The sequence below is a fragment of the Peromyscus maniculatus genome, chromosome 13, assembly GCF_049852395.1.
Source record: "Peromyscus maniculatus bairdii isolate BWxNUB_F1_BW_parent chromosome 13, HU_Pman_BW_mat_3.1, whole genome shotgun sequence".
In the NCBI taxonomy this organism is placed as follows: Eukaryota; Metazoa; Chordata; class Mammalia; order Rodentia; family Cricetidae; genus Peromyscus; species Peromyscus maniculatus.
This window is the reverse complement of record NC_134864.1, coordinates 23,032,804-23,056,503: the sequence shown is the minus strand read 5'-3', so window position 1 is coordinate 23,056,503 and position 23,700 is coordinate 23,032,804. Positions and strand designations below refer to the sequence as shown.

The window sequence follows — 23,700 nt, the reverse complement described above, 5'->3', positions numbered from 1 at the left end:
AAATTTGTAGGGGCTGGAGACAAGGTTCAGCAGTTAAAAGCACCTGTTGTTCTTCCAAAAGACCTGGATTCTATTTCCAGCAGCACATGGCAGTTTATAACAATCTAACTGCATTTCCAGGGGATCTGACACCCTCTTCTTGCCTTCACAGGAACCAGACAAACACAGGCATACATGCAGTCAAAATAGCACATAAAATAAAGTTAAGATGAAAAGAAATTAGCAATATAGTGTTTTCTTGGATGTAAAATACTTAAATATTTATTTCAGGAAGTGTTTAACATTGAACTGTGGGGCCAAAGGAAATAAATATATTATATAATGCTAATTTGACTGCTCTAATGCTCCAGAAATCTACATGATATGTTTATGGAAATAAGTATAGTTGAGATTCTGGAATCAGACCTGGTTTGACTTCTACTTTTTTTGGAGATAGGCCCTATTACATAGCCCTGGTTGTCCTGAAACTCACTGTGTTCAGGCTGGTCCTGAACTCAGATCCTCCTTCCTCCTGAGTGCTGAGATTAAGGTGTGAATCACCATGCCTGACTTAGGAAACTGTTTAGCCAGTGTTACTTACAGCTTAGCTGGACAAAGCCTGTGAAAAGATACTGGGAAGTTCTCACTTTTATTTATGTATTTTACATGGAAAATAATCCAGTCCTCTTCATTAGGATTTTTACCTTTTGTATTCTGGTAAAAGCACAGTAAAGGTATAGTACAGTCAAAAATAAAAGTGTAAAGCTAGAATGATTTATGAAGACCAAGAGTTATACATTTGAAGTAAAACATGTATACTTTTGCTTTTTTATGATTTCTTGTTTAAAAATGGCTGTTAGCCATATTTCTGGCATGGTAATTCATCAGATATGTAGTGAGTAGCAAAAAGACTCAAAGCTTGTTAACTTAGTTAATTTAGTCAGCAATGAATTAAATGTTCCTTTAGGAGGTTATGGTGTAATAGAATGAATGGCAGCGGTCATACACATACTAGGAAAAATGTGAAATACCATGAAATATGTATGGATTATATTTCATATGAATTGTATAGTCAGCATGATCTGTTCTTTGGTATTGAACTTTGTGCTGCTATGTAGAAGCCACTAACATAGTCTGTCCCATAGTGAAGAACTGAGAAAGTCAGCAACTGTGAAAAGACTGAAAAGTTAGCTTGCTACAATTTCATGGATGTTAGAAGACTTGAAAACAGCTGAATTGGAGTAAAAGGACTACTTTGTTATTCATGGCACTGCAAGAGCTTCTGTAATTGGTGTTTTTCCTTAGTGGCTTCCAATTGGAGCTATCCAGAGAGTGGCTTTACATAGAGCTCAGAAACACTGAGCTAGAGAACCTTAAATCTTTCATGGTGTGCGGCATGGAAATTTACCTGACCTTAGTTGGAGACTATCTGGGGCAGTAAGCATACCATCTGATCCTCAGGAAGGAGGCATTATCCTTCTTGAAAGGATAGGAGTACATGCAGAAATGCTAGAGACTCTTAAAGCATTGTGTGCCCAAAGGCTTGCGTAGAAACTGTCTGAAACACAGCACAGTATTGATGGAATCCAATCTGTGAATGCATCTGAGTGTTCACGTACACTGATTTCATGTTCTTTATGAAGATTGTCGCAATAAAGGAGGAAGCAAAGTGCTTCCTATCTCTGGTTGATTCTCTTTGTAGCTGAGCTTAGCTTGACAGTTGAAAAAAAATTATTATCAGTAATCCACATCATTGGGGATGGATGAAAATTTTAAAACTTAGAATGGTTCTATTTTTAGCTTATTTTTAGAACCATAGTCAGAATTCCTTAAAATTTTTTTTTGAAAGATTTTATTTTCTGTGTATAAGTGCTTCGCTAGTGTATGCTTGTGCATCACATGTGTGCCTGGTGTTTACAGGAGTCAGAAGAGGGCATTCACTGGGTCTTCACCATGTGGGTACTAGGAACTGAACCCCGGGTCCCCTACAAGAACTTGTTTGTTTTTTGAGGCAGGATTTCTTTACAGCTCTAGCAGCCCTGGAACTCACTCTGTAGACCAGGCTGGCCTCAAACTGCCTCTGCCTCCCATGTGCTAGAATGTATATCTGGTTTATAACAAGTAAACTGTAGAGCCATCTCTCCAGTCCTGGTAGGATTTCTTAGATTACTTAAAAGTAAATAAAAACAATTGCAATCTCAGTCTCAAAGCTTTTCCAACTTATTCCTGGACTTAGATCCATTTTGGCTTAATGCCACTGACACTTGAGGAAGTTAGGAAATTTGACAGCTGCTTAAAGAACACCTTATATAGTTTAAAGGTAAAGGTTTTTTTTCCTCCTATAATAAAAATACAAAACTATGAAAGCCGTGTATGTTTAATGTACATACCATTTTTTTTTAAAACAATGCTTTTCACTGTGAACTGGTTTTTCACTCAGAAAGGAAATGCATGTCACACAATGGCACTGTGATTGGTACTGAGTATTCTTAAATCATTAGGTGACCTTAAGATGGGCCATTTCAGTAGTTGTTTCCTACATTTTAAGCTATTCATTTGGGATAAATGATAGACTTCTATATGGGGGGCTAAGTTTTAGAAACTCTGAATATAAACATTCATTTCTTAACATAAATTGCTCAAAAGCTTACATTCTCTGCAAAATCTGTGTTTTCACTGTGTTTTATTTTTCTTTTCTTTCTTTTTTTCTTTTTTCTTTTTCCTTCGAGACAGGGTTTCTCTGTGTAGTTTTGGTGCCTGTCCTGGATCTCGCTCTGTAGACCAAGCTGGCCTCGAAATCACAGAGATCCGCCTGGCTCTGCCTTCTGAGTACTTGGATTAAAGGTGTGCGCCACCACTGTCTGGCCTTCAAATGATTTTTAAAAAGAAAATATATCAATGCAGTCACCGTTCAGGGTGAGAAAGAGGTCTTGTCTGTCTGTGTAGGACAATGTGCATGAGTGGAAGGTGCTTGCAGGGTCCTGAAGAGAGTGTCGAATCTCCTGGAACTGGGGTTGCAGGTGGGTGTGAGCTACCCAACATGGGTGCTGGGAACTGAACTTGAAGACCATCTCTCCCTTCATTTAAAGCAAAAGTTTTTATTATGTGCTCGTTATTATCTCAAAATAAAATTATCTACTCACATACACAAATTTAATATAATGCTCTCATTATAACAAAATGAAGTAAAAGGTATTTTTCTAGTGAAATATGCTATCATGATAATGGACTAAACTTCTGTCTGAAATGTAAGCCAGCCCCAATTAAATGTTTTCCTTTAGAAGATTACCATGGTCATGGTAGCTCTTCACAGCAATAGATATATGCTTATACCTACTTGAATAAGTTTGGATTTAAGAGAAATAAGACAGGATTAATGATTTTACCATTATAAAAGAACAAAATGTAATATACTTATGGTGGGGTCAGGTCAAGTGAATCATTGGTGAATGTTTGTGAACTAATACACATGAATTGCATTGGTAACTTAAGCATGGCATTGTTGATAGAGTAAGTTTTGTAATGGTGACCTTCACTTTTACAGGGTTGAAAAAGTTTCCTGTTTTAACAAAGTCGTCCTCAAAAAGAGATTTTTCCTATATTGTGTTTTGTTTTGAAATAATAATACACTATCAAGTTTAAGACATAGACTAGAGAACAATGTGACCAGGTAACATATTGTGGTTGGAGTTTGTGGCAGAGTAAAACCCCTCATAAAATGTCCAGAAAGTAGAATAGCCTGGAAGAGTTGGGTCTTAATGATCCTCCAAAAGGATAGATATATCTCCTCAGCCAGTGAAAGAGTCTATCATCTCCCAGTTTTGTCACTCTGGAGAGTAGGCCTTTGGGGGACATTCAAAACCAAAATCATAGCAGGATGAACATTTGAAAGTTCAGTAGGATAAAATGTAAATTATTCTGTGGTATTGCCTGGCATTGCAGAATGTTTACCATTCTATATACCCACTCCCCCTTTCGAACCACTCAGCTATTATGCCAAGGGAAAATACTTTATCTTTAGGTAAAAGATTGTGTTTGTGCCTTATAGCACCTTCACTTTATATAACCTCCCTTTTTCTGAGATCTGTAAAGGTGTGTGTGTATGTGTGTGTGTGTGTGTGTGTGTGTGTGTGTGTGTGTGTGTGTGTGTGTGATTGAGAGAGAGTGTGTGTTTCTGGTAGTAGGATGATAACAGCTCCTATAACAGTCTTAGCTTTTATGAATTCAGTGTTAAGTTTTTGTGGATATATGCCTATGCATGCCTTTATGGTAGGTTATAGCTTTCATCAGATTCTCAAAGAATTCTATGGCTTAAAAATGTGGACTAGATGTTACTTTGAACCAAGCAGCAGAGTCTCTGTTAGCCATAACGTTTGGCTATTTTGCTTATGGTTATTAGTACTCTTTAATTTTCCATTCTGAGAAGAAACAGTGGGCTCAGACTGAGGCTTGCCCAGGACACATTGGAGTAAAGAATCTCTAGTGACTCTCTGGGTGTCTTCTAATAGGATTCATGACATTGTTTTCATAAGGTTAACATGTCGAAGCATTTTGTTCTGGAGAGATTCTTTGTCCTTTGGTTGTATTATTTCATCTTTGCATTTTTATGTTAGGAATATATATTCCCTATTGGGTAATACATTAAGTACTTTTTTCAGAACACATACAATTCTTAGGAGTTTGTTGATTGAAAATATATAGTTATTTTTAAAATTATGTGCAAGCTGATCAGAAGGGTCAACTATACAGGCCTACCACATTGCATGCTCCCAGTTACTGTTGTGATTTATGGGCATTGAGACTAGTGAGGAGGGAATGCCTTGCTTTACCCCTTTCAGATGTATTTATTTCTAGTAAAGTGGACAGGTTGGAGGTCCCCCCCCCCCCTTTAATCTTGGTTCATTGTATTGTAGAGATCTGCTTTTCAAAGAGACAAGCAGTTTGGGAGCATCAAAGGGTGTAAGGTAGTTTATAGAATGAACGAATAGCTTATACTGAAACAAGCACTTCAGAATAAACTACTTCTCAAGGTTTGAACTAAGCACTTTTTAAGTCACCCCACTTTTGTGAGGTAGTTTGTTTTCTCGTGTTAAGCATTAGGCAGAGCTGTTTGTTTCTATTTTCTGCAATCTATAATGAATGCCTCTTTTGCTTTTCTGGAAGTCTTTGTCTTAGACAATTTCCCAACATTCAGTCAAACTATTTATTGAACATAGTTGGTTGGAGAATTTTCTCAATCTGGATTTCAAAGTATGACATTCTAAATAAAGTTTTATAAAAGAACGTGATTTTTGTTTAAGATTTAAACGAACAGGGTTAGAAGGTGACTCAGTGATTAAGGGAGCTTGCTCCCAAGCTTGAAGGCTGATGTTCAATCCATGTAAACATACACTCGAAACACAAATATGTGAATGAAAAAAGATTTAAGTAAAAGCAGGTAGGCTTTTATAATAGTTGTCTTTGACAAATAAAAAACAAGCTTAAAATTGTTTTTCAAAAGACCATTTAAAATGATTTTTGGAGTAGTTAATGGTATAGGCTTACCATTTTCTATTTGACATGTTTTTAGGTTTATCTTCTGCCTTTAATTAAGAAATTCTTGCTGTGTAAACTGGACTGTATAATCTGTCTTGGCTTTTCAGCCAAAAGCATATAAGTTTATCTTCACATCTCATAGCCCATTTTAAAAAAGTGAGGATATACTGGTTAAGTAAAGCTGGATCAGCTTTTTGATTTCTATGTCCTTCTCATTTTTTTGAGTACAAAACCAAAGCTTTAAGACAAAAACTTTGTATCTAGATAGTGGATATGACACATTATTCATAAGTATGTGAGTGGATGATTGAAGAGAAGTGTGAATACTATCAGCTTTTGGAGTTTTCAGATCAGAAATTTTACAGTTGGCCTTGTGAATGTGAAGAGGAGCACTGGTGAAGACCACTGGGAAGTTCTGTCAGTCATGTGACATGAACACTCTGTAAGAATAGAAATAGAAAGGTGGCTTTTGGTGGAGATGCTTGTTGCCATGCCCGAGGGCCTGAGTTCGGTTTCTGGTACCCATGGAACGGGAGGAGAGCACCAATCCCAAAACATCTTTTGGTCTCCACACAGGCACTGTGGCATGCACTTGCTCATAGGCAGAACACACAAACATGAATAAACGTAATCAGAATGAGAGAACTAAAATCATAGAGTAATTTTGTGGTTGGAATTATCAAAAGATAGAAAAATATAGTTCTTGTTTTTTTTTTTTTGTAGAAAATGAGATTGAGATTATATTAATTTAATCTTGAATTCTACTTTTGTTATGAATCCAGTTTTAATTCTCTTGTTTTTAAACCTTACAGGCCCCTTCACAGATGTAGTCACTACAAATCTTAAATTGCGAAATCCATCGGATAGAAAGGTGTGTTTCAAAGTGAAGACTACAGCACCCCGCCGGTACTGTGTGAGGCCCAACAGTGGAATTATTGACCCCGGGTCAATTGTGACTGTTTCAGGTAGCAGTTCATGCCTTTAATAGTGTTTTCATCTGTTTATTATTTGGCTACAGTTTGTGTTTAAAGGTGTTCTTGGGGTATCTTGCTATAAAAAAAGTTGACTGAAACTTTTTCACTCTCATTTTGTGTGTGGGTGTATGATTGATTAATGTCAACTTGAAACTTCACATCTATTCTTCATTTCTATAGCTCATCAACCATATTCTGTGTTTTCACTAGTTTATCTTTGAACACAGTACGGTTTTGTTGTTATAGCATGTTTTGTGCAACTACAGAAGAAATGTTTTGAGTCTTTTGCTTAAAAATGTACCTGTTTTGGGCCCACTTATAAAATCAATGAGTCTTTATGATGTTCATTGTAAATGCCAACGGGGTCTTGCCTTGAAGACTGCACTGCTCTTCCTCCTTTGTGTATTGCTTACAGTTCCTTATCTGCACCATTTATTCCTGCTGTGGAGTCTGCTGGTGCTATTGAAATGTCTTCTGTAAACTGTCCTTCCCCAGGCAGCCCTTCTAAAGAGACAGTACTGCGGAACAGCATCCGCCATCGTTGAGAAATAGGCAGCAAGGCTGAGGAGGCTGTGTGTGGCTCCATGTAGCTTACTTGTGAGAGAGCCTCTGGCCTCACACAGAGACTTTCTTTGTAAAACAGTAGTTCTTTTTTTTCTTTTTGTAAATTACAAAGGGAGCAGGAAAACATATGGATTTCCTGTTTGTTATGTTAGATCATGGGGATCAGTTGGGGTAGCATGGCATAGTACTTGAATTAAAACCCCAATGACTCATGATAATGTTCCGAAAATTTTAACAAATTCTACAGCTCTTTCTTATTTAATTAATTAGTTTTTTTGGGGGGGCGGAGTTCAAGACAGGGTTTCTCTGTGTGTAGCTTTGTGCCTTTCCTGGAACTCGCTTTATAGACCAGGCTAGCCTCAAACTCACAGAGATCCGCCTGGCTCTGCCTCCCAAGTGCTGGGATTAAAGGCGTGCGCCACCACCGCCTGGCTACAGCTTTTATATTTAAGCACATGGAATATTAAAATAGCAAATTATAAAAGACTCATTGGGAATATTTTGAAGAACTACAAAGATGCTATATACATCTTAATTACTAATTTGTTTATTATTCTCCTATCTTATATTTGTGTCACATAGATTTAGCATGCTGATTGAACTCATGGAGCCTTAAAACTTGCAGCCTACTCAGATCTAAAGACATAAAACGTGGATGCTATTGGGATTCTAGAATCAAGAAGTTATGATTTCCTTTGTTTTCTTAAAATCAGATCTAAACAAATGAATACACTCTGAGTAATTGTTTAAAATCCAGTTTAGAAAAACTAGTTATATTAGAACAATGTCTCAATTGCCTAAATTAAAATCATCACAGAAATGAATTTAATAATTGAAAGTTATAAAGTTGAGAATGAATAATAATATTTGAGTTTTGAACCCATCTTGATTTTCTTTAAATTTGTTGCTGCGGTAATAGGAGATAAAATGTCAAAGATAATGTGTCTTTTCTTTTTATTTAGTAATGCTACAGCCCTTTGATTATGATCCAAATGAAAAGAGTAAACATAAGTTCATGGTACAGACAATTTTTGCTCCACCAAATATTTCAGATATGGAAGCTGTGGTAAGTAAGTGTAGAAGTACAGAAATTATTTTTGGAGATAATAGTTTAAACTTTGGGTTTTGTTTCGCTCTCAAAAATCTTGATTTCCTTGCCAAAATTAAATATCTGTAAGTCTGTCCAGAACAAAATTGAAGAATGGAAATACTTGAAATACTGTTTTCTTAGAAACCATTTAGAAATGCTAACATGAAGAAAAAAGTCATGTGTATTGCTAATGTCATTGTCATTCTTTTCATTACATTTTTATTTGTTTGATTGGGTATTCTATGGGAAATGTGGGGAATCAGAGGGCAGGTTGGCACAGTTGGTTCTCTCATTTGCCTTATGGATTCCTAGGATTGAACTCAGGTCAGCAGTGGTGGCAGCAGGTACCTTTCCTTCTGAGCCGTCTCTTGGGCCCAGGCCCCAATGCCACTGTGATTTTAATTGATGGCGATAGTAGGTCTGCAACTTCTAAAGGTCCAGGGACATGGGCAGGTGATTGCGGCAATTAGCAAGCACTCCAGCCTTGTACCCTAGATGAGCTATACCCTTAGCAGTTTTCTGAGCAACCACGTTCAGCTTCAGTTATTTTTTTAGATAAACCTGTTTGCCACAATCTCTTATCTTATGTATTTTTTTTTTAAAGTGGAAAGAGGCAAAACCTGACGAATTAATGGATTCTAAATTGAGATGTGTATTTGAAATGCCGAATGAAAATGATAAACTGGTAAGTAAGAATCATCAGATAGTTGATTATCAGTGTCTGATTTTGGACTTGGGGTGGCAAGTCCATCTAATGAGACTTAAGTTTAAAAAAGCTTGATAATGCTGTTTGCGTTTTACAATGCTTTGTTTGACTATGAAGAAATACATATTAATTGGTAGGTCCAAATTTCAGGGTGGGAAGAAATTCTAGGAATACTCTCAAATCTTACTTTTTAGAACAAGATAAACATACATAAATATAATTAGGAAAGATTGTATTAGAACCTCTTTTTGAGTAACAGTAACAACATTCTTGGGATAAAATATAATTACAGGAATAAGTGGTGTTTTTTTTTTTTTTTTTTTTTTTAACAGTTTAGCCTTTGTAAAATATTTTGACTTTTTGTTTTTTGATTAAATTCAGTTTTATTTTTTAGTAAATGGTTTGTTTTGTTTATTGATTAGTATTAAACAGTTACGCTTTTGTGGCTTGAGGGATAGATGTGTTTAGTAAAAGCAGACCAGTGGCCTGTGGTCTGTTGGGTGGGTGTGGTTACTTTATTCCTGTCTTCTTTCTGATTTAAGAATTTTATTGTATGCATGTGGTTACTTTGCTTTCATGTGTGTCTGTGCACCACTTGTGTGCTGGTGCCCTCAGTTAGAAGTGGGTGAGGATTCCCCTGGAACAGGTGTTAGAGGTGGCTGTGAGCTGTTATGTGGGTGTGTGCTGGAGATGGAACCAAGGTCCTGTGCTCTTAATCACTTGACGAGCTATCTCTTCAGCCTTGTGGATTTGAAGTTTTTCTTATGGTTTGTAGGAGGGATTGTTTTTATGTGTGTTGAAATATATAAAATAATGTGGGTAAATATAATTGATATAATATGGTTTATAGTCTCACATGATTCTTGCTTTGATCTAGTAACATATTTGCTCTGTTCAAAAGTAAACTATATTTAAGAAAGCTGAAATGAAGATGCTCTTGAATGTTAATTAGGTATTGAGCAAATAACTCACTGAATTTTCAATACATCCTTTTAAGTGAATCTGAGTTATAATAGCCAAGAGTAAAAAGTGTGGTGTTTGTACTTTTCCATATTCGTTTCCTTTTTCTTTTTGTTGGTTCAAAAATGTTTAATAGTCTCCATTGCTTTTTATATTTAATAACAAAGTAATAAATTTATATGGATTGACATTACTTTAAAATTACATTTGGAGGTTATTTCACTTGAGGGTTTTGTTTTTACTATTATCTTATAATAGTTTATTAAACACAGATCTGTTTATCTTTCATTGGGTGTTATCCATTATACTCTGGATATTGGACAAGACTGAAAAATTAAGTCTGAGGAAGTTAGAGCCTAGGTATTAATGTGATTCAGAGAGGTTCTTACTGCTTTGCAAGCCAGCAAGAAATTGATAGGCAGTTGAGCTTGTTTTCCAGACCATGAGGAGGAACAGGCATATGGACATACCAGAGAAGCCAGCCCACAGCTATGGAAGAAAGCACTGGGGACCCATTTTACCCCTTGATCAGATACTAAGTGAATCCTCTCAGTTTCTCTGCTGTGAAGTAGAACAGTAGTTTGTGGCTGGATTCTTTCTAGAATAGGTACTTATCACCCATAGGCTGGTTAGTAACATCAGAGTATTCCTCGACACTGTCAGATCCTGAACCTCCATAAGTTAGCAGAATGTCTTCCTGTTATTTGGACTACTTATATTTGTTGTATATTAAATTGGAGCATCTGCTATAAAGCTTCTTGTTTTTGTTTTAAACTAGGCATTAGACAGAAAATGATATACATTAGAAAGAGGGGTATACACTCACTATGAGTCCATGACCAGCTTTTATAATTGCTAGGTCATAAACCCTTGGATTTTACTTGTCATCTTTGTAGCCCAGAGAATTGGTTATTTTTCCTGGAGCCTCAGCTTCCCAATGCTGGCATCAAAAGCTGCCACCATGCTTGGCTTTATGTATAATTTTAAGACACATCCTAGACATTTGATTTTATTCATTAACATGTGTAATTCTAAGGACTTAAAGATCAGCTGAAGAGTTCTGATGTTTTCATATTATACATTTAAATTTTAATATGTTCACTCACATTCATTAAGCTGTCCAAGCAGCATTCAGATTTGTCCTTCAGATGTCATTAAAATGTCCTTTTTTGTAGTCTGTTTGAATTGAAATGAAAAGGAAATCCAAACAATGCAGATGATTTATTTCTTTAATTTAGTGGCTTCCTTTTTGCTTTGCTCTTCTAAAAGTAATACATGAACTAGGTTTGCCTATAGACTTTGCTGCATGCTAGGCTTGTTTTTTAAGATATTTATTTATTTGTGTATGTGTTTGCCATGTGCTTGTGAGTACCTGCAGAAGTCAGAATAGGGTGTTGGATCCCCTGGAGCTAGAGTTACAGACAGTTGTGAACCACTTGGTCCTGGGGAAGAGCAGCAACTCTTCTTAACCAGAGACATCTCTCTAGTCCTCCACATGATAGGTTTGTATGATAGCATTCTCGTGTTACATAGTTTCTTTGTCTACTATTTCTTATTGGAAGTTGGATCCTAGAAGCTTGATCAAATTTAGATTTGTTTTTGGTGGTGGTTGTAGATGTTTTTGGTGAAGTGCATAGCATTAAAGTTCAGCTACAGCATTTAGGTGAGTGATTTTCATCTAATAACAGTTTACAAAGGCAGGTTATAAACTGTTTTATCATTACTTTTTTTTGTTTGTTTGTTTTTATTTAAAGACAGGGTCTCTACATAGCCCTGACTGTCCTGGAACTCACTATGTAGACCAGGCTGGCCTGTAACTCACAGAGACCGGTCTGCTGTGATTGTCTGTTACCATGCCTGGCTTAGTTAACAGTTATTGTAAAAAATATATATTGAAAATTTCATACACGTATCCATTGTATTTTGATCATATTTACCCCCTTTTCCTCTTGGATCTCCCTGTGTGTCACCTTTTCAACTTTATGGTTTTCCTCCTATTTACAAGCATATCTCTGCTCTGGTGATATATAAGCTTTACTTCCATTTTCTGTCTCCCCTCCCCTCCTTTACTTGCAATATAATTATATATAATGGATTAGTATACATACAAAGTATAATTCATGCCTTTAGAAGCTGGGGAGATGGCTAAGTTGGTATAGTGCTTTCAGGTACTGAGACCTGAGTTTGAATCCCTAGCACTCATATAAAAAGCACAACAGGTGCTGTGTGTGTCTGTAACTTCAGCACTGGAGTTGTCTCTACTGACTCCCACTAGAGAGGAGACAGATTCCTGGAGCTCACTGACTCCATCCTTGCTGAATTGGTGAAGCCCAGGTTCAGGGAGAGGCCTCTTGAAAAATAGGGTGGAAAGAGATTGAGGAAGACACTCAACCTCAGCCTTGGGTTTCCATGTGCATGTCACATGCACATATATGAACCTGTGAATACACCTCTGTCTCTCTCTCATGCACACACATTCAAATAAGCATTTGTGCTCTGATGTCATACAATTACTACATGTCAGAGCCTGCCGACAGTCAGCTGGGTAGCTGGGTAAAGGCATGTGGGTTGTAGAGACAATGAAGAAGACAGACAAGAGTCGAGAGGTCTGCTGGTCAATGCCGGACAGCCCCAAGTTTATTTCACAGCCAGCTTATAAAGTCTTGAAGGACAGAGGTAGAACAATGCACAGCACAGGCATTCAACAATTATCTATCCTGCCTGCGTCAAGGAGCAGGCAGTTTCATTTTGTATCTCGATGTACCTCCGGCTGGCACCAGCAGCCTGTGTCTAGCTAGATAGTGTGTTCCTTCTTGTGGGCTAATCAGGACTTTCTCACAGCCCTTCAAGGAGACTCTGTGGACTAATCAGAACATTCTCACAGTCCTTGAGCAAACAAGCTTGAACTCTGTTGACTCAGAATAGACTTCAGATTCAAACTGGGAAACTGAGTCAGTTGTGAGCTGCCATAACTACATTATTAGATTGGTAGATAGAAGGCTCTTCAGGATGGTTCTTGAGCCATTGTGACTCAAGTAACCACTAGTAACCTTCATTTTTAATTACGTATCTGAGTTGTACATAATAGGTTTCATTGTTTATGTTCATACATGTACATTATATGTTTTGATCATACTCATCTCCATTACCTCTTTTTTCCTCTGCCCACTCATTAGTTCCTGTTCTTTATCCAACTGGTCCTACTTGTGCTTTCATGCCTTTTTCATTAAGGTGATGATAGGAGGATGGGTGCCATTTTGTTTACAGGGCTATGTTCACCTTCATAATGATCAACCAAGAAAAGTGTCTCTCCTTCCTCAGCAACAGTTAACTGAGTGTAAATCCTCGGGATGGTGTGGGGCTCCATGAGCTCTGCAGCTTTCTGTGATGGATTTTGGCAGGCTCAGTCCTGTGGATCTCTTGTGTAGGTAGTCACAGCTGCTGTGAATTGAAGAATGTCACGTGTGTGTCCTGCTGGGAAGTCAGAGCTTCACACTGCGCTCCCCTTCTTCCAGCATTAACATTTTTTCCCCCGTGTGTTTTTCCTAGAGCTGTGGAGAGGATGCTCTCTATGTCCTGTGTGGGTTAGCATTTGACAGTCACATGTTCTCAGTATTTTGACCAGTTATTACATCAGTCACAACTGACTTAGGAACTTTCTTCTAAAAAACAAACTATTTTAACTGTATGCATGATTGCCTTCATGCACTACCTGTGTACTTGGTATCCACAGAGGCCACAAGAGGGCATTCAGTCTCCTGGAACTAGAATTACAGGTGGTTGGGAGCTACCATGGGCTACTGGGAATCTAACCCTGGTCCTTCGGAAGAGCAGCTGGTATTCTTAACCACCCTTAGCAATCTCTCTACCCTTTCAGGAACTTTTTTGATATATAACATGACCAAGCAAAAGGCCCAGACTTAGGATCATTCCTTAAACTTTGGAAGTGTGGCACTGGCTGCTCATCTCTATAATCCCAGTACTTTGAAAGTGGAAGCAGGAGGATTGCTATGAGTTCTGGGTCAGCCTATGCTACAAGGTACCTTGTCTACAAAACTAAACCAAACAAAACTTTGGATCCTTTCAGTCAGGTTGACAGTCTGGGCGCTAGATAGACAATGACTTTAAGACAGGGCATTAATTACTGTGTAGCAGATCCTTACATAGACCTCCTGAAGTATTGTTTTGACATCAGTATTGAAATTGTTACTCTGATGGTCCTTAGCCTGCTATTAAATTTTTGTTTTGTTTTAGAAGGCAGGGTCTCTGTCCCAGGATGGTACGGAACTCGCTGTGTGAGCAGGCAGGCTGTCCTCACGCTTGTGGTAGTCCTCTTGTCTTGGCATCTTGAGTGCTTGTAGTTTAGGAGTGAGCCCTTCTGATAGTTGGTGGGTATTTTCACATGTTAGAATTTCCATTTCAAGATTCACATACAAGATGAGATGTGATGAGGATGTAACTTAGTGGGTAGGTGGCAGGCAGGTTTATCATACCAGTAGTCCTGTGTTAGATCCCATCACCACGGGAACTCGGCTGGAGAACAGTTAACTTCTGCAAGTGTTTGAAGAATATTTTTGGAAATACAGTTCTCTCTTAAGCTCATTCTGCTGTTGCTATTCACCTGCAGATTGTAAAGAAATGTTAATTAGTGTCATCTATGAGGATACAGTCCATTTGGTCACATGTATGTCCTGTCAGGGGTTTAGTTTAATGGTGCATCTCATCCTTTATCACGTGACCTGAAATAAAATGAAAGTTTTTTGGTGCTTAAACGCTTTTTTAACTCCCTAGAAGTATACACACAAAACACCTTGTCCATATTACTCTTTGGAAATAAGACTTTGTTGATAATGCCCTGTTCAGTATTATGTATAAATGAAGTTGATGAAGGTTCTAAATGTCAGTGTCTTGATATTAATTTCTTTTTAGGTTTTTACTAAAATTACCTACCCCTTTCTGTGTGTCTGTCTTAGGTTTAGTATAAGATTTGTGTTTTTGGAAGTCAAAATAATCTGATGCCTAGATGGGGTTTTGTCAGTTTACTTCAGGTATGGTTTTGTTAATCATCTTGCACGAACTAAGTAAAGATGAACACTCAATACATTTCCAAATGTGCAACATCAACAAAAATGTTACAAAGAAGTATGCTGGTAGTGTATATTTATTAGAATATATAGTATAGAACCAAATAGTTTCAGTTTGTAGTCTTGTGACACAGTAAATTGACTTATTTATATTTATTCAGTGGGGTTGGAAATGGAACTCTGGTCCTGCAGCATCCTACGTAGGCACTCTACCACAAAGATACACCCTGGTTCTGGTTTATTTAATGAATTAACTTAAGCAAAATATGATGCAGTTTTTTAATTAAGTTGCTGGTAACGACTGCAGTTCAGTATGTGACTGTATTGTGGCCTGTGGAGTTTGCATTGTCCTCATTTCGTGTATGACACTGGAGAAGTCTGTGTCTGTATATGTACATTGTGAGCCAGAATCAGTCTCCTTAATAGCCACCACACCTGACTTAGTTCCTGTTACTACTAACAGGATGGAAGGAGGCTACATTGTTTTTGATCTTTTATAACCTATTCAGACTGAATTTGAATTTTAAAAACCATTTAAAGCCTTAACTCTACTTGATATTTTCCAGATTAGTTAAGTGTATGTACTTAGTGTATTGCCCTCTATGTAACATCTGATAGTAAACTATTTTCTACAAAAACTTTAATGACGACAAGGGGACTGAATGGAGCAGGAGTTCAGGAGCCTTTTTACAAAGGCATTCTGTATTTCAAAATACATGCTCTTTTTGTTGAGACAGAATAAGTTGGATGTCTATTAAGTATTATTTTGTGCCAAAATTTTTGAGTTACTGTTTTTTAACTATAGTAAGAGAATTTGAAAGGTAAGTAGGGAACTGTGGAGTTTTGGTAGGCTAACCAGAGTGTTACATGAATCTCTGGGTTTTTTATTGGCTGGTGTGTATTTGGGAGGTAACAGGGTCCCTGAGTATAAGAGACGATTACAAATCATTAGCATTTTTTAGCTTTAAGGGGAAAATTTTTCCCGTTAAGTGTTATCAAAGGTAAGAGAACACGAAACTGAATATTTTTTAGATAATGACAAGTGTGAGTTTTTTTTTTTTAAATATATACATAGTTTCTAAGTGAAGGTGTGCAAAAGGCCATACCTAAGTTTGTGTGAGAGATATGAAAAGCTAGTTCAGAAATGTTGTTTTGATTTGATGTTCTGTTTCTGATGCATTATTTTTATGGAATAAGATGTCAGTGTTTTACAGGCTAACGCTATTTGTTAGTCGTTCCCAATATCATACAGGAGAAATGAGTTTGGTATGAATCTGAGAATATTTTTCCCATGCTACCTCAGGGTAAAACTCCACCAGGGATTGCTTCAACTGTCACTTCAATGAGCAGCGTCAGCAATACAGTTGCAACACCTGCCAGTTATCACACGAAGAGTGACCCCAGGGAACTAAAAGAGGTGAAGCAGGTTTGTCATAGGAGCTAACAGAAGTAGGAGTCTACTAGTGTTAGTAAGTTAATGTAGATACCTAAGCAGATGAGTACTATTGAGTGTGATAATAAATAGTTAGGATTAATTTTTTTTCCCCAGACTCGATCTCATGTTACCTAGATTGGCTTCTCAGCTCACTCACTGTGTAGCCAAGGATGACCTTCAACTTCTTATCCTCCTGCCTCTACGAGAAGTCCTTAGATTGCAGGTGTGAGCTACTGCACCTGGTTCTGTGCTGGGGGTAGAGCCCAGGGCTTCCTGCGGGCTCAGTGTACTGGCCGAGCTTCTCCATCCCCAGAACTTACATTTTAGACTGTGTTTAAAATGACAGTAGAATTGACAAGTTCTGAAACAATCATCAGTAGAGTCACAGGCGTTGAGTGGATATAAGTAAGTGAACAATATCAAATTGGTGTAATTTTTCCCGTGAATGAGCTTTGGGGAGCATAAGCTGAACATTGAATTTGTAGCTTGTTTGAATTAGCATAGCAGATATATAGTAGGTAGGAGCTAGGAAGCAATGCTTTTCAACAAGCATTTGTGTTTGTAGGAAAGAAAAAATACAAGAATAGTAACCTTTATAACTGTCATTGTTTACCTGCAGTGCTGGGACTTTTTTAAAATCATGGCTAAAAATGAGGCCATAATTTAACTCTGCATGTATGTGCTTGAATGCTAATAAGGTTAGGGTAACTGAGTTTGCTGGTTGAATGGGTTCTGTGTAATTCTTGTTAGCATTTATTACTTACTGGAAAGTTCAGAAATATTATTAAGATTAATAGTTAAATGCTATACGTTCTTATACTTTGATTTGGCATAGAAGAGGATATGCATATAATAAGGCTTTAAAATTTAAGTTTATGTGTGTGGGTGTTTAGTCTACATGTTGTGTGTTTATACACCACGTGTGCCTTGGGCCAATAGAGGTCAGAAGAGGATATCAGATCCCCTGGAACCAGTTACAGATAGTTAGTTGTGAGCCACCATGTTGGTGCTAGAAGTCACACCCAGGTCTTCTGGAAGATCAGCCAGTGTTTTTTAACCACTGTACCATCTCTAGCCCCCTAAGAAGGCTTTAAAAATACCTTTTATTAGCTGAGTGTATTGGTGCAGTGGTGCACACCTTTAATCCCAGCACTATGGAGGCAGAGGAAGGCAGAGCTCTTGGTGAGTTCAGGGCCAGCCTGGTCTACATAGCTAGTGGTGAGGCCTGTTACAAACAAAGAAACCAACCAACCAACCAATTCTCTAAATTTCTAATTCTGTTTGGCTTTATAATTTGGAATTATTTATTTTTGGTGATCATGGGCCTAGAGAAACCATACATTTGCTGTTGGAGTAGGAAGAAAAAATTCCAGAGAACATTGTTTTTCAGATATTTCAACTTACAAATTAAAACTTTAATTCTGACAGTATAGTCATAGTTTAGCTGTATACCATCTTTATGTATTGACACCCTTCACTCAAAATAGTGATAGAAGAATGTTCTTTAGTTCCTCTCTTCTCAGAGCTTCATTGCAAATACTTGCTCTGCCGTAGAGTTCACCTTTGCTTTCTGTGTCTAGTGCCTACCTCCTTTCTAATTGCCCCCACACAGTTATTAAAGTGGAAATCCTGATGGGGCCACTGCAGACAGGCAAAGGAATGTAAACTAGTGGACAGTGTATAACATAAACTGGTATGTTGTCTTGACACACATTGAGGTGTTAAGGAAATGTTACTATTGGTTGGTAAGAGTCATAGCATGTTGAATCTTTCTATTTTGCGTATTTCATGGTCCTGTCCTCCATCTGCTGGGATTAAAGGTGTGCACTGCACCCCACATAAAAATTTTTTGAGAATTGAAATTTTTTATTGAAGTCATTAGAATCCCCCCCCCCCACACACACACTATTAGCTTCCTCTATATCATTCTGTAGTTAACACTGGGCTAACAGTATGATTTTTCTCTCAATTATTTTTGCCCCAGTACTGGGAATTGGGCCTATGATCTTATGTGTGTGAGGCAAATGCTTTGCTCAGCCCTTTCTTAGTTCTTAAGCAACACTTGAGGACTTTGTATTTGCCTGTTGGTGAATATTGCCTGCTTTACTGAGGGAGGCATGTGTCTTCCTTTTTGAAAGTCAAGTTGAATTATGCAGGATGGGGTTTGAAAACTCAGTTTGAAGTAAATTTTATTGTCAAGAAAAAAATAGAATAAATATTTTAGTAAAATATATCAGGTCCAGATTTTTTATATTAGAGGTGAGCTTGGTTGGGCTTTGGAGAGATTATGGGAAAGAATAGTGTCAGCAAGAGAAGCTCAGAGCAAATTGAGGTAAGCATCTCTTCATCTTTGAAGTCAGCTCCCCTTCTCAAATGTCAAACTTGAAAAGACAGTCTGCTGGCAGGTCAGTGTTGTGCATTAGAACCCCTTGTTTTCACAAAGTACTGGCATGGGCATCTTTAGGAAGAAAATTTGATTTTTGCTTATAGTTTGAGGAACAGTCTGGTCTGGCAGTGGTAGCTGATATGTTGCATCTGTAGGCAGGAAACAGCCGTTAGTGCTGGTGCTCAGTTCTTTCTTTTTGTTCTGTTCAGGACCTAGCCCCTGCAATGGTGCTACTCACATTCAGGGTCTGTAGTCCACCTCACTTAACCCAGTATAGAAAGTTTACAGGTTCTCACAGAGGTTTGTTTACAGTTTACCCTAGATCTGTCTAGTTGACACTGTTAACCATTGCAGCCCCACTGGCAGCCAGAATGGTTATGCACCGCCCAGATCTTGGTACAAATGACTACTATGCAGTGTCATGAAATTTAATTTTATAAATGCCTTGATTAGCAGTTTATATCTGGATAAAACTTGTTAGCAAATGCTCTATTACTGACTTAACCTTCTAAACCTTCTAAAAAATTTTAAGTTAAAAATCAAAAATGAAAATGACTTTATATTGATGCTATTACAGTATGTGGTGGCATAAATGACGTTGGGATGAAGGAAACGGTTTGGATCACAGGCTTAGTCACAAGGATGAATTTGGACCTTGCAGTTTTGAAAGTTGTCTTACGTTACTTCTTAAAGAGTATACCACAATGAATCACACTAATTGGATAATCTTAACAATTTGAAGACCACAGATAGCTTCCTCCATTCATTGCAGTGATCTCTTTGTTTGCTGTTTCCCTTTCAATATTTGTATTTTTTAGTTACTTTATTCCATTAGTAGACATTAGATTGTTTTTGGCTCTATGTTCTTAGGCAGCTGCAAATTTTGTTGGAATGATTATGAGGCTGTCCTATAACTTCCAATTTCTAAAACCTCGTTTGATTGTAGAATCAGACCATTGAAAATTACCTGGAGTTAGTCATTCAGCGTATTTTCCTGGACTGACTAGTGTTGGTCAAAGCACGTGTTTAGGGGTAAATAATAAAGAGAAATGGCTGTTCTCCCAGCTTTTGAAATTCTGGAGGAAATAATGTAAAAGATAAATTATTATGACATTTTAAGTGCTATGTTAAGGTAAGTACCAAGGGTACAGGAGTAGAGGAAATAGGCTGCTTATTTTATTTATGTAATAACTGCTGGTATTTATTGACATATTCCATTGAAAATGTCTACATATGACCATATTTGGTACTAGTAGAGTCTTAATAATTAGTTGAAACTTGTCACCTTTTTAGGACATTTTAGAAAGATGTAGAGTTTAGATTTTTATTAGTTAAAATCCATAAATGTTTTTAGTTAAAGATTCCCATTATCTTTGAAATACAGAATGATATGGAACCTAGCAAAGCTGTTCCACTGAATGCATCCAAACAAGATGGACCCCTGCCAAAACCACATAGTGTTTCGCTCAATGATACGGAAACAAGGAAACTGATGGAAGAATGTAAGAGACTTCAGGGAGAAATGATGAAGCTGTCAGAAGAAAACCGACACCTGAGAGTAAGTTTTCTTGGACCTGAGAGTAAGTTTTCTTGGTTGAAAATGAGTTCATGGAATGAAGGTACAAAGAATGTGTTAGTATCTTTTAGCAGTCTCTGTATGTTTATATTTAATCTTGTTGCTAATTATTTTTTATTTAACTCATTTGATTGCTCTTACTACCTGAAGATAATTAGCTTAAGACTAAAGAAACGAAGTTTCTGAAAATCCAGTAATGGAAGTGAAATAGGTATATTTTAGTTAGTGGTCAGATATATTTTGACTTTTGATAGGATTATATTCCTGATAAACCCATTGGAAGGCGAAGACATCCCAAGTTGAAAATGCACCTAATGCATATAACCTTTTAAACGTTCTAGCATAGCTTAACTCCGCACCATGCTAGCACTGGGATCCTGTGGCTGGCTAGGAGCAATAGTGTGATGCTCAGAGGATACAGCACATGTCTGGAGTGGAATTGAGTACAGCTGGCAATGATGTGTATCACTTTTCACGCTACCCTAATATCAGAATAGTAAATTGAACTGTAGTGAAGTTGGAGATGCTGTGTAAGTGTGGTTGAGGAATGGTGTCTGTAATTACCCCAGACCACATGACACATACTGTCATAACAACCACCTGCTTTGAGAAACTTGCTTTCTTAGGAGTTTCTCCTAAGAAACATCTAAAAATGTAGGACTATCAGAAACTTAAACTTAGGGCTACGTGAAACCATTGAGTAAGAAGGGAGCAGCTTCTTCTTTTACATGGAGTAAGTGAGGCACTTTAACACGAAGAAGCAGTGTGTGTCTGCCATGTGAGTTTTCAAGTTGTATTGAGTCAGTGAACCTGCCAAGTAGTGTGCTATTGCTAGTCTCTGGCTGATGTCAAATACCATGGGCGTATTGGAGGTAAGCTTACATGGTTTCATAGGAGTACACGCCTCAGCTTCTGTTTTAAAAGTCAGTGTTATTGAGGTGTAATTTACATCACATGAACGCACTGATTGTGATGACTGTTCAGGCGGAGTTATAGAATTACTCAGCTATCACTTCTATCCAGTTGTAGAATTTGTCCCAAGTCCACAGGTTCAAGGTAGACAGCAGTTAATTCTGTTCTATTCCTAGCCATACGCATCTACTGACCTCCTACAGTTTGTAGGAACTTTTAACTCCAGCACTCACCTGTTTAAAAATCTCTTATGTGTATTTTCCTGCAGGATGAAGGCCTAAGGCTTCGAAAGGTAGCACATTCGGATAAACCAGGACCCACCTCAGCTGTATCCTTCAGAGATAACGTCACCAGTCCTCTTCCTTCTCTTCTGGTTGTAATTGCAGCCATTTTCATCGGATTCTTTCTAGGGAAATTCATCTTGTAGAGTGAAGCATGCAGAGTGCTGTTTCTTTTTTTTCTCTCGACCAGAAAAAGATTTGTTTACCTACCATTTCATTGGTAGTATGGCCCGCGGTGACCATTTTTTGTGTGTACAGCGTCATATAGGCTTTGCCTTTAATGATCTCTTACGGTTAGAAAACACAATAAAAACAAACTGTTCGGCTCCTGGACAAACTGTATATTATCAGATCATCACTAGCAGATGTCAGTTGCACATTCAGTCCTTTATGAAATTCATAAATAAAGAATTGTTCTTTCTTTGTGGTTTTAATAAGAGTTCAAGAATTGTTCAGTCTTGTAAATGTTATTTTAATAATCCCTTTAAATTTTATCTGTTGCTGTTACCTCTTGAAATATGATTTATTTAGATTGCTAATCTCACTCATTCAGGAAATGCCAAGAGGTTTTCTGTGGGGAAATGGTGCCTCTTACTGTGTAAATTTTCTCCTTTACCTTTGCTAATATCATGGCAGAATTTTTCTTATCCCTTGTGAGGCAGTTTGTTGACTGAGTTTTTCATCCTTACAATCCTGTCCCATGGTATTTAACATAAAAAAAATAAAACTGTTAACAGATTCTTGCTCGGATAGCCTGTTTGTGTCTGCCATGTCATTGGGGCTGGGGCGGGCTGGGGTGGGCTGGGGTGGGCTGGGGTGGGCTGGGGTGGGCTGGGGTGGGCTGGGGCGGGCTGGGGCGGCCGGAAAGTCTACTGTGCAGAAATGGGACTTTATAATGCACACTTTTTTCTTGTGTGAAACTTCCCAGTACTTCATTATTTGTAACTTAAAAGTCTTCAGTCTGTTTTTATTAATGAATAGAATTTCAAGCTAATGCAGGTATTTTGGAAGACCAAATTGATTTTAAGAAATACAAAATTGCTATAATTTTAGTGACTTTCATGTATGCCAGTGGACTATATATCATTGTTCAGTTTACTCCATTTTTTTCCAGGGTTTCATTTTTTTTTTTAAAGCTGTATTCTAAAAGAGGACTTAATTCTTCTGAATTTTAAGTACTTTACATACTTCTGCTTTATAATGTATGTATGTATTTAGTTTTTGTTTTTTTGAGACAGGATTTCTCTGTATAACAGTCCTGGCTGTCCTGGAACTTGCTTTGTAGATCAGGCTGGCCTTGAACTCCGCCTTACCTTTGCTGGGATTAAAGGTGTGTGCTGCTACCACCTGGCAATGTATTTCTTTTTTTTTTTTTTGGTTTTTCGAGACAGGGTTTCTCTGTGTAGCTTTGCGCCTTTCCTGGAACTCGCTATGGAGACCAGGCTGGCCTCGAACTCACAGAGATCCGCCTGGCTCTGCCTCCCGAGTGCTGGGATTAAAGGCGTGCGCCACCACCGCCCGGCTATATTTCTTAATAATACTAAAAACAATTGTTGTTTTTCTGTTATAGAAATTAGTATTACTCAGCAAACTTTGGGGATTAATATTTTGAAAATCAAAACTTTTTTATTTTTATTTTTTTGCAGATTAGTCTGTTAGCCATGTGAAACACAGTGGAATTTGAAAGGTCATTGTATATAGACTAATGCTTCCCTGAACCTTAGTCTTGGGTCTTAATTTACATTATTCATATTGAAATAAGCAATTTTAGAATCAGAAAGTATATCCTGTTTTCAACTGAATGTATTTTATTACAGGTGAATCTGTATTCTCAAAACTAGGTGTTGGTTTTGTAAAAGTTGTATTCTCTTGGAAAAGAAATTAGGTGGTGGGGCTTAATGTGCAGTGAAGTATGTTACAAGTCAGTGCGCATTTTATGAAAGTGAAGTGTTCTCAAGTATTTAGGTTGTCTTGATTTCTTGGGTTATATATGATGTATTGTTATATTGTATGATAACTTTTAATAAAACGCCCTGCTTATGTACGAGTTAACTGTAAAAACAACAAAAAGCAAACCAGAAGGTAATGCTTAGCTGTTACTAGCTTGCTTCTGCAAGTAATGTCCTTGTTGCTGTATGCAGTACTGCCACAGTACGCTCCCTCCCCGCAACTGGAAAAGCATGATAAAAATCTTATATTTTCATCCCATAAGTACAGA

The 23,700-nt window shown here is 37.5% G+C and overlaps 1 protein-coding gene across 3 annotated transcripts in view; it reads left to right on the top strand.

Annotated features, from left to right (window-relative positions):
* Vapa (VAMP associated protein A) overlaps positions 1 to 22,232 on the top strand; it is a 34,979-nt gene extending 12,747 nt beyond the window's left edge. The window contains exons 2-7 of one of the 3 annotated variants that reach the window (XM_076549762.1): positions 6,327 to 6,479; positions 8,015 to 8,118; positions 8,747 to 8,827; positions 16,196 to 16,309; positions 20,098 to 20,271; positions 21,470 to 22,232. In XM_076549762.1, the coding sequence (XP_076405877.1) occupies positions 6,327 to 6,479; positions 8,015 to 8,118; positions 8,747 to 8,827; positions 16,196 to 16,309; positions 20,098 to 20,271; positions 21,470 to 21,628 (785 nt within the window). In that variant the 3' untranslated portion in view covers positions 21,629 to 22,232. Of the gene's footprint in view, positions 1 to 6,326; positions 6,480 to 8,014; positions 8,119 to 8,746; positions 8,828 to 16,195; positions 16,319 to 20,097; positions 20,272 to 21,469 lie in introns of all 3 variants that reach the window. The other 2 variants (XM_076549761.1, XM_076549763.1) reach the window with 2 other exon arrangements.
* The last annotated feature ends 1,468 nt before the right edge of the window (positions 22,233 to 23,700 follow it).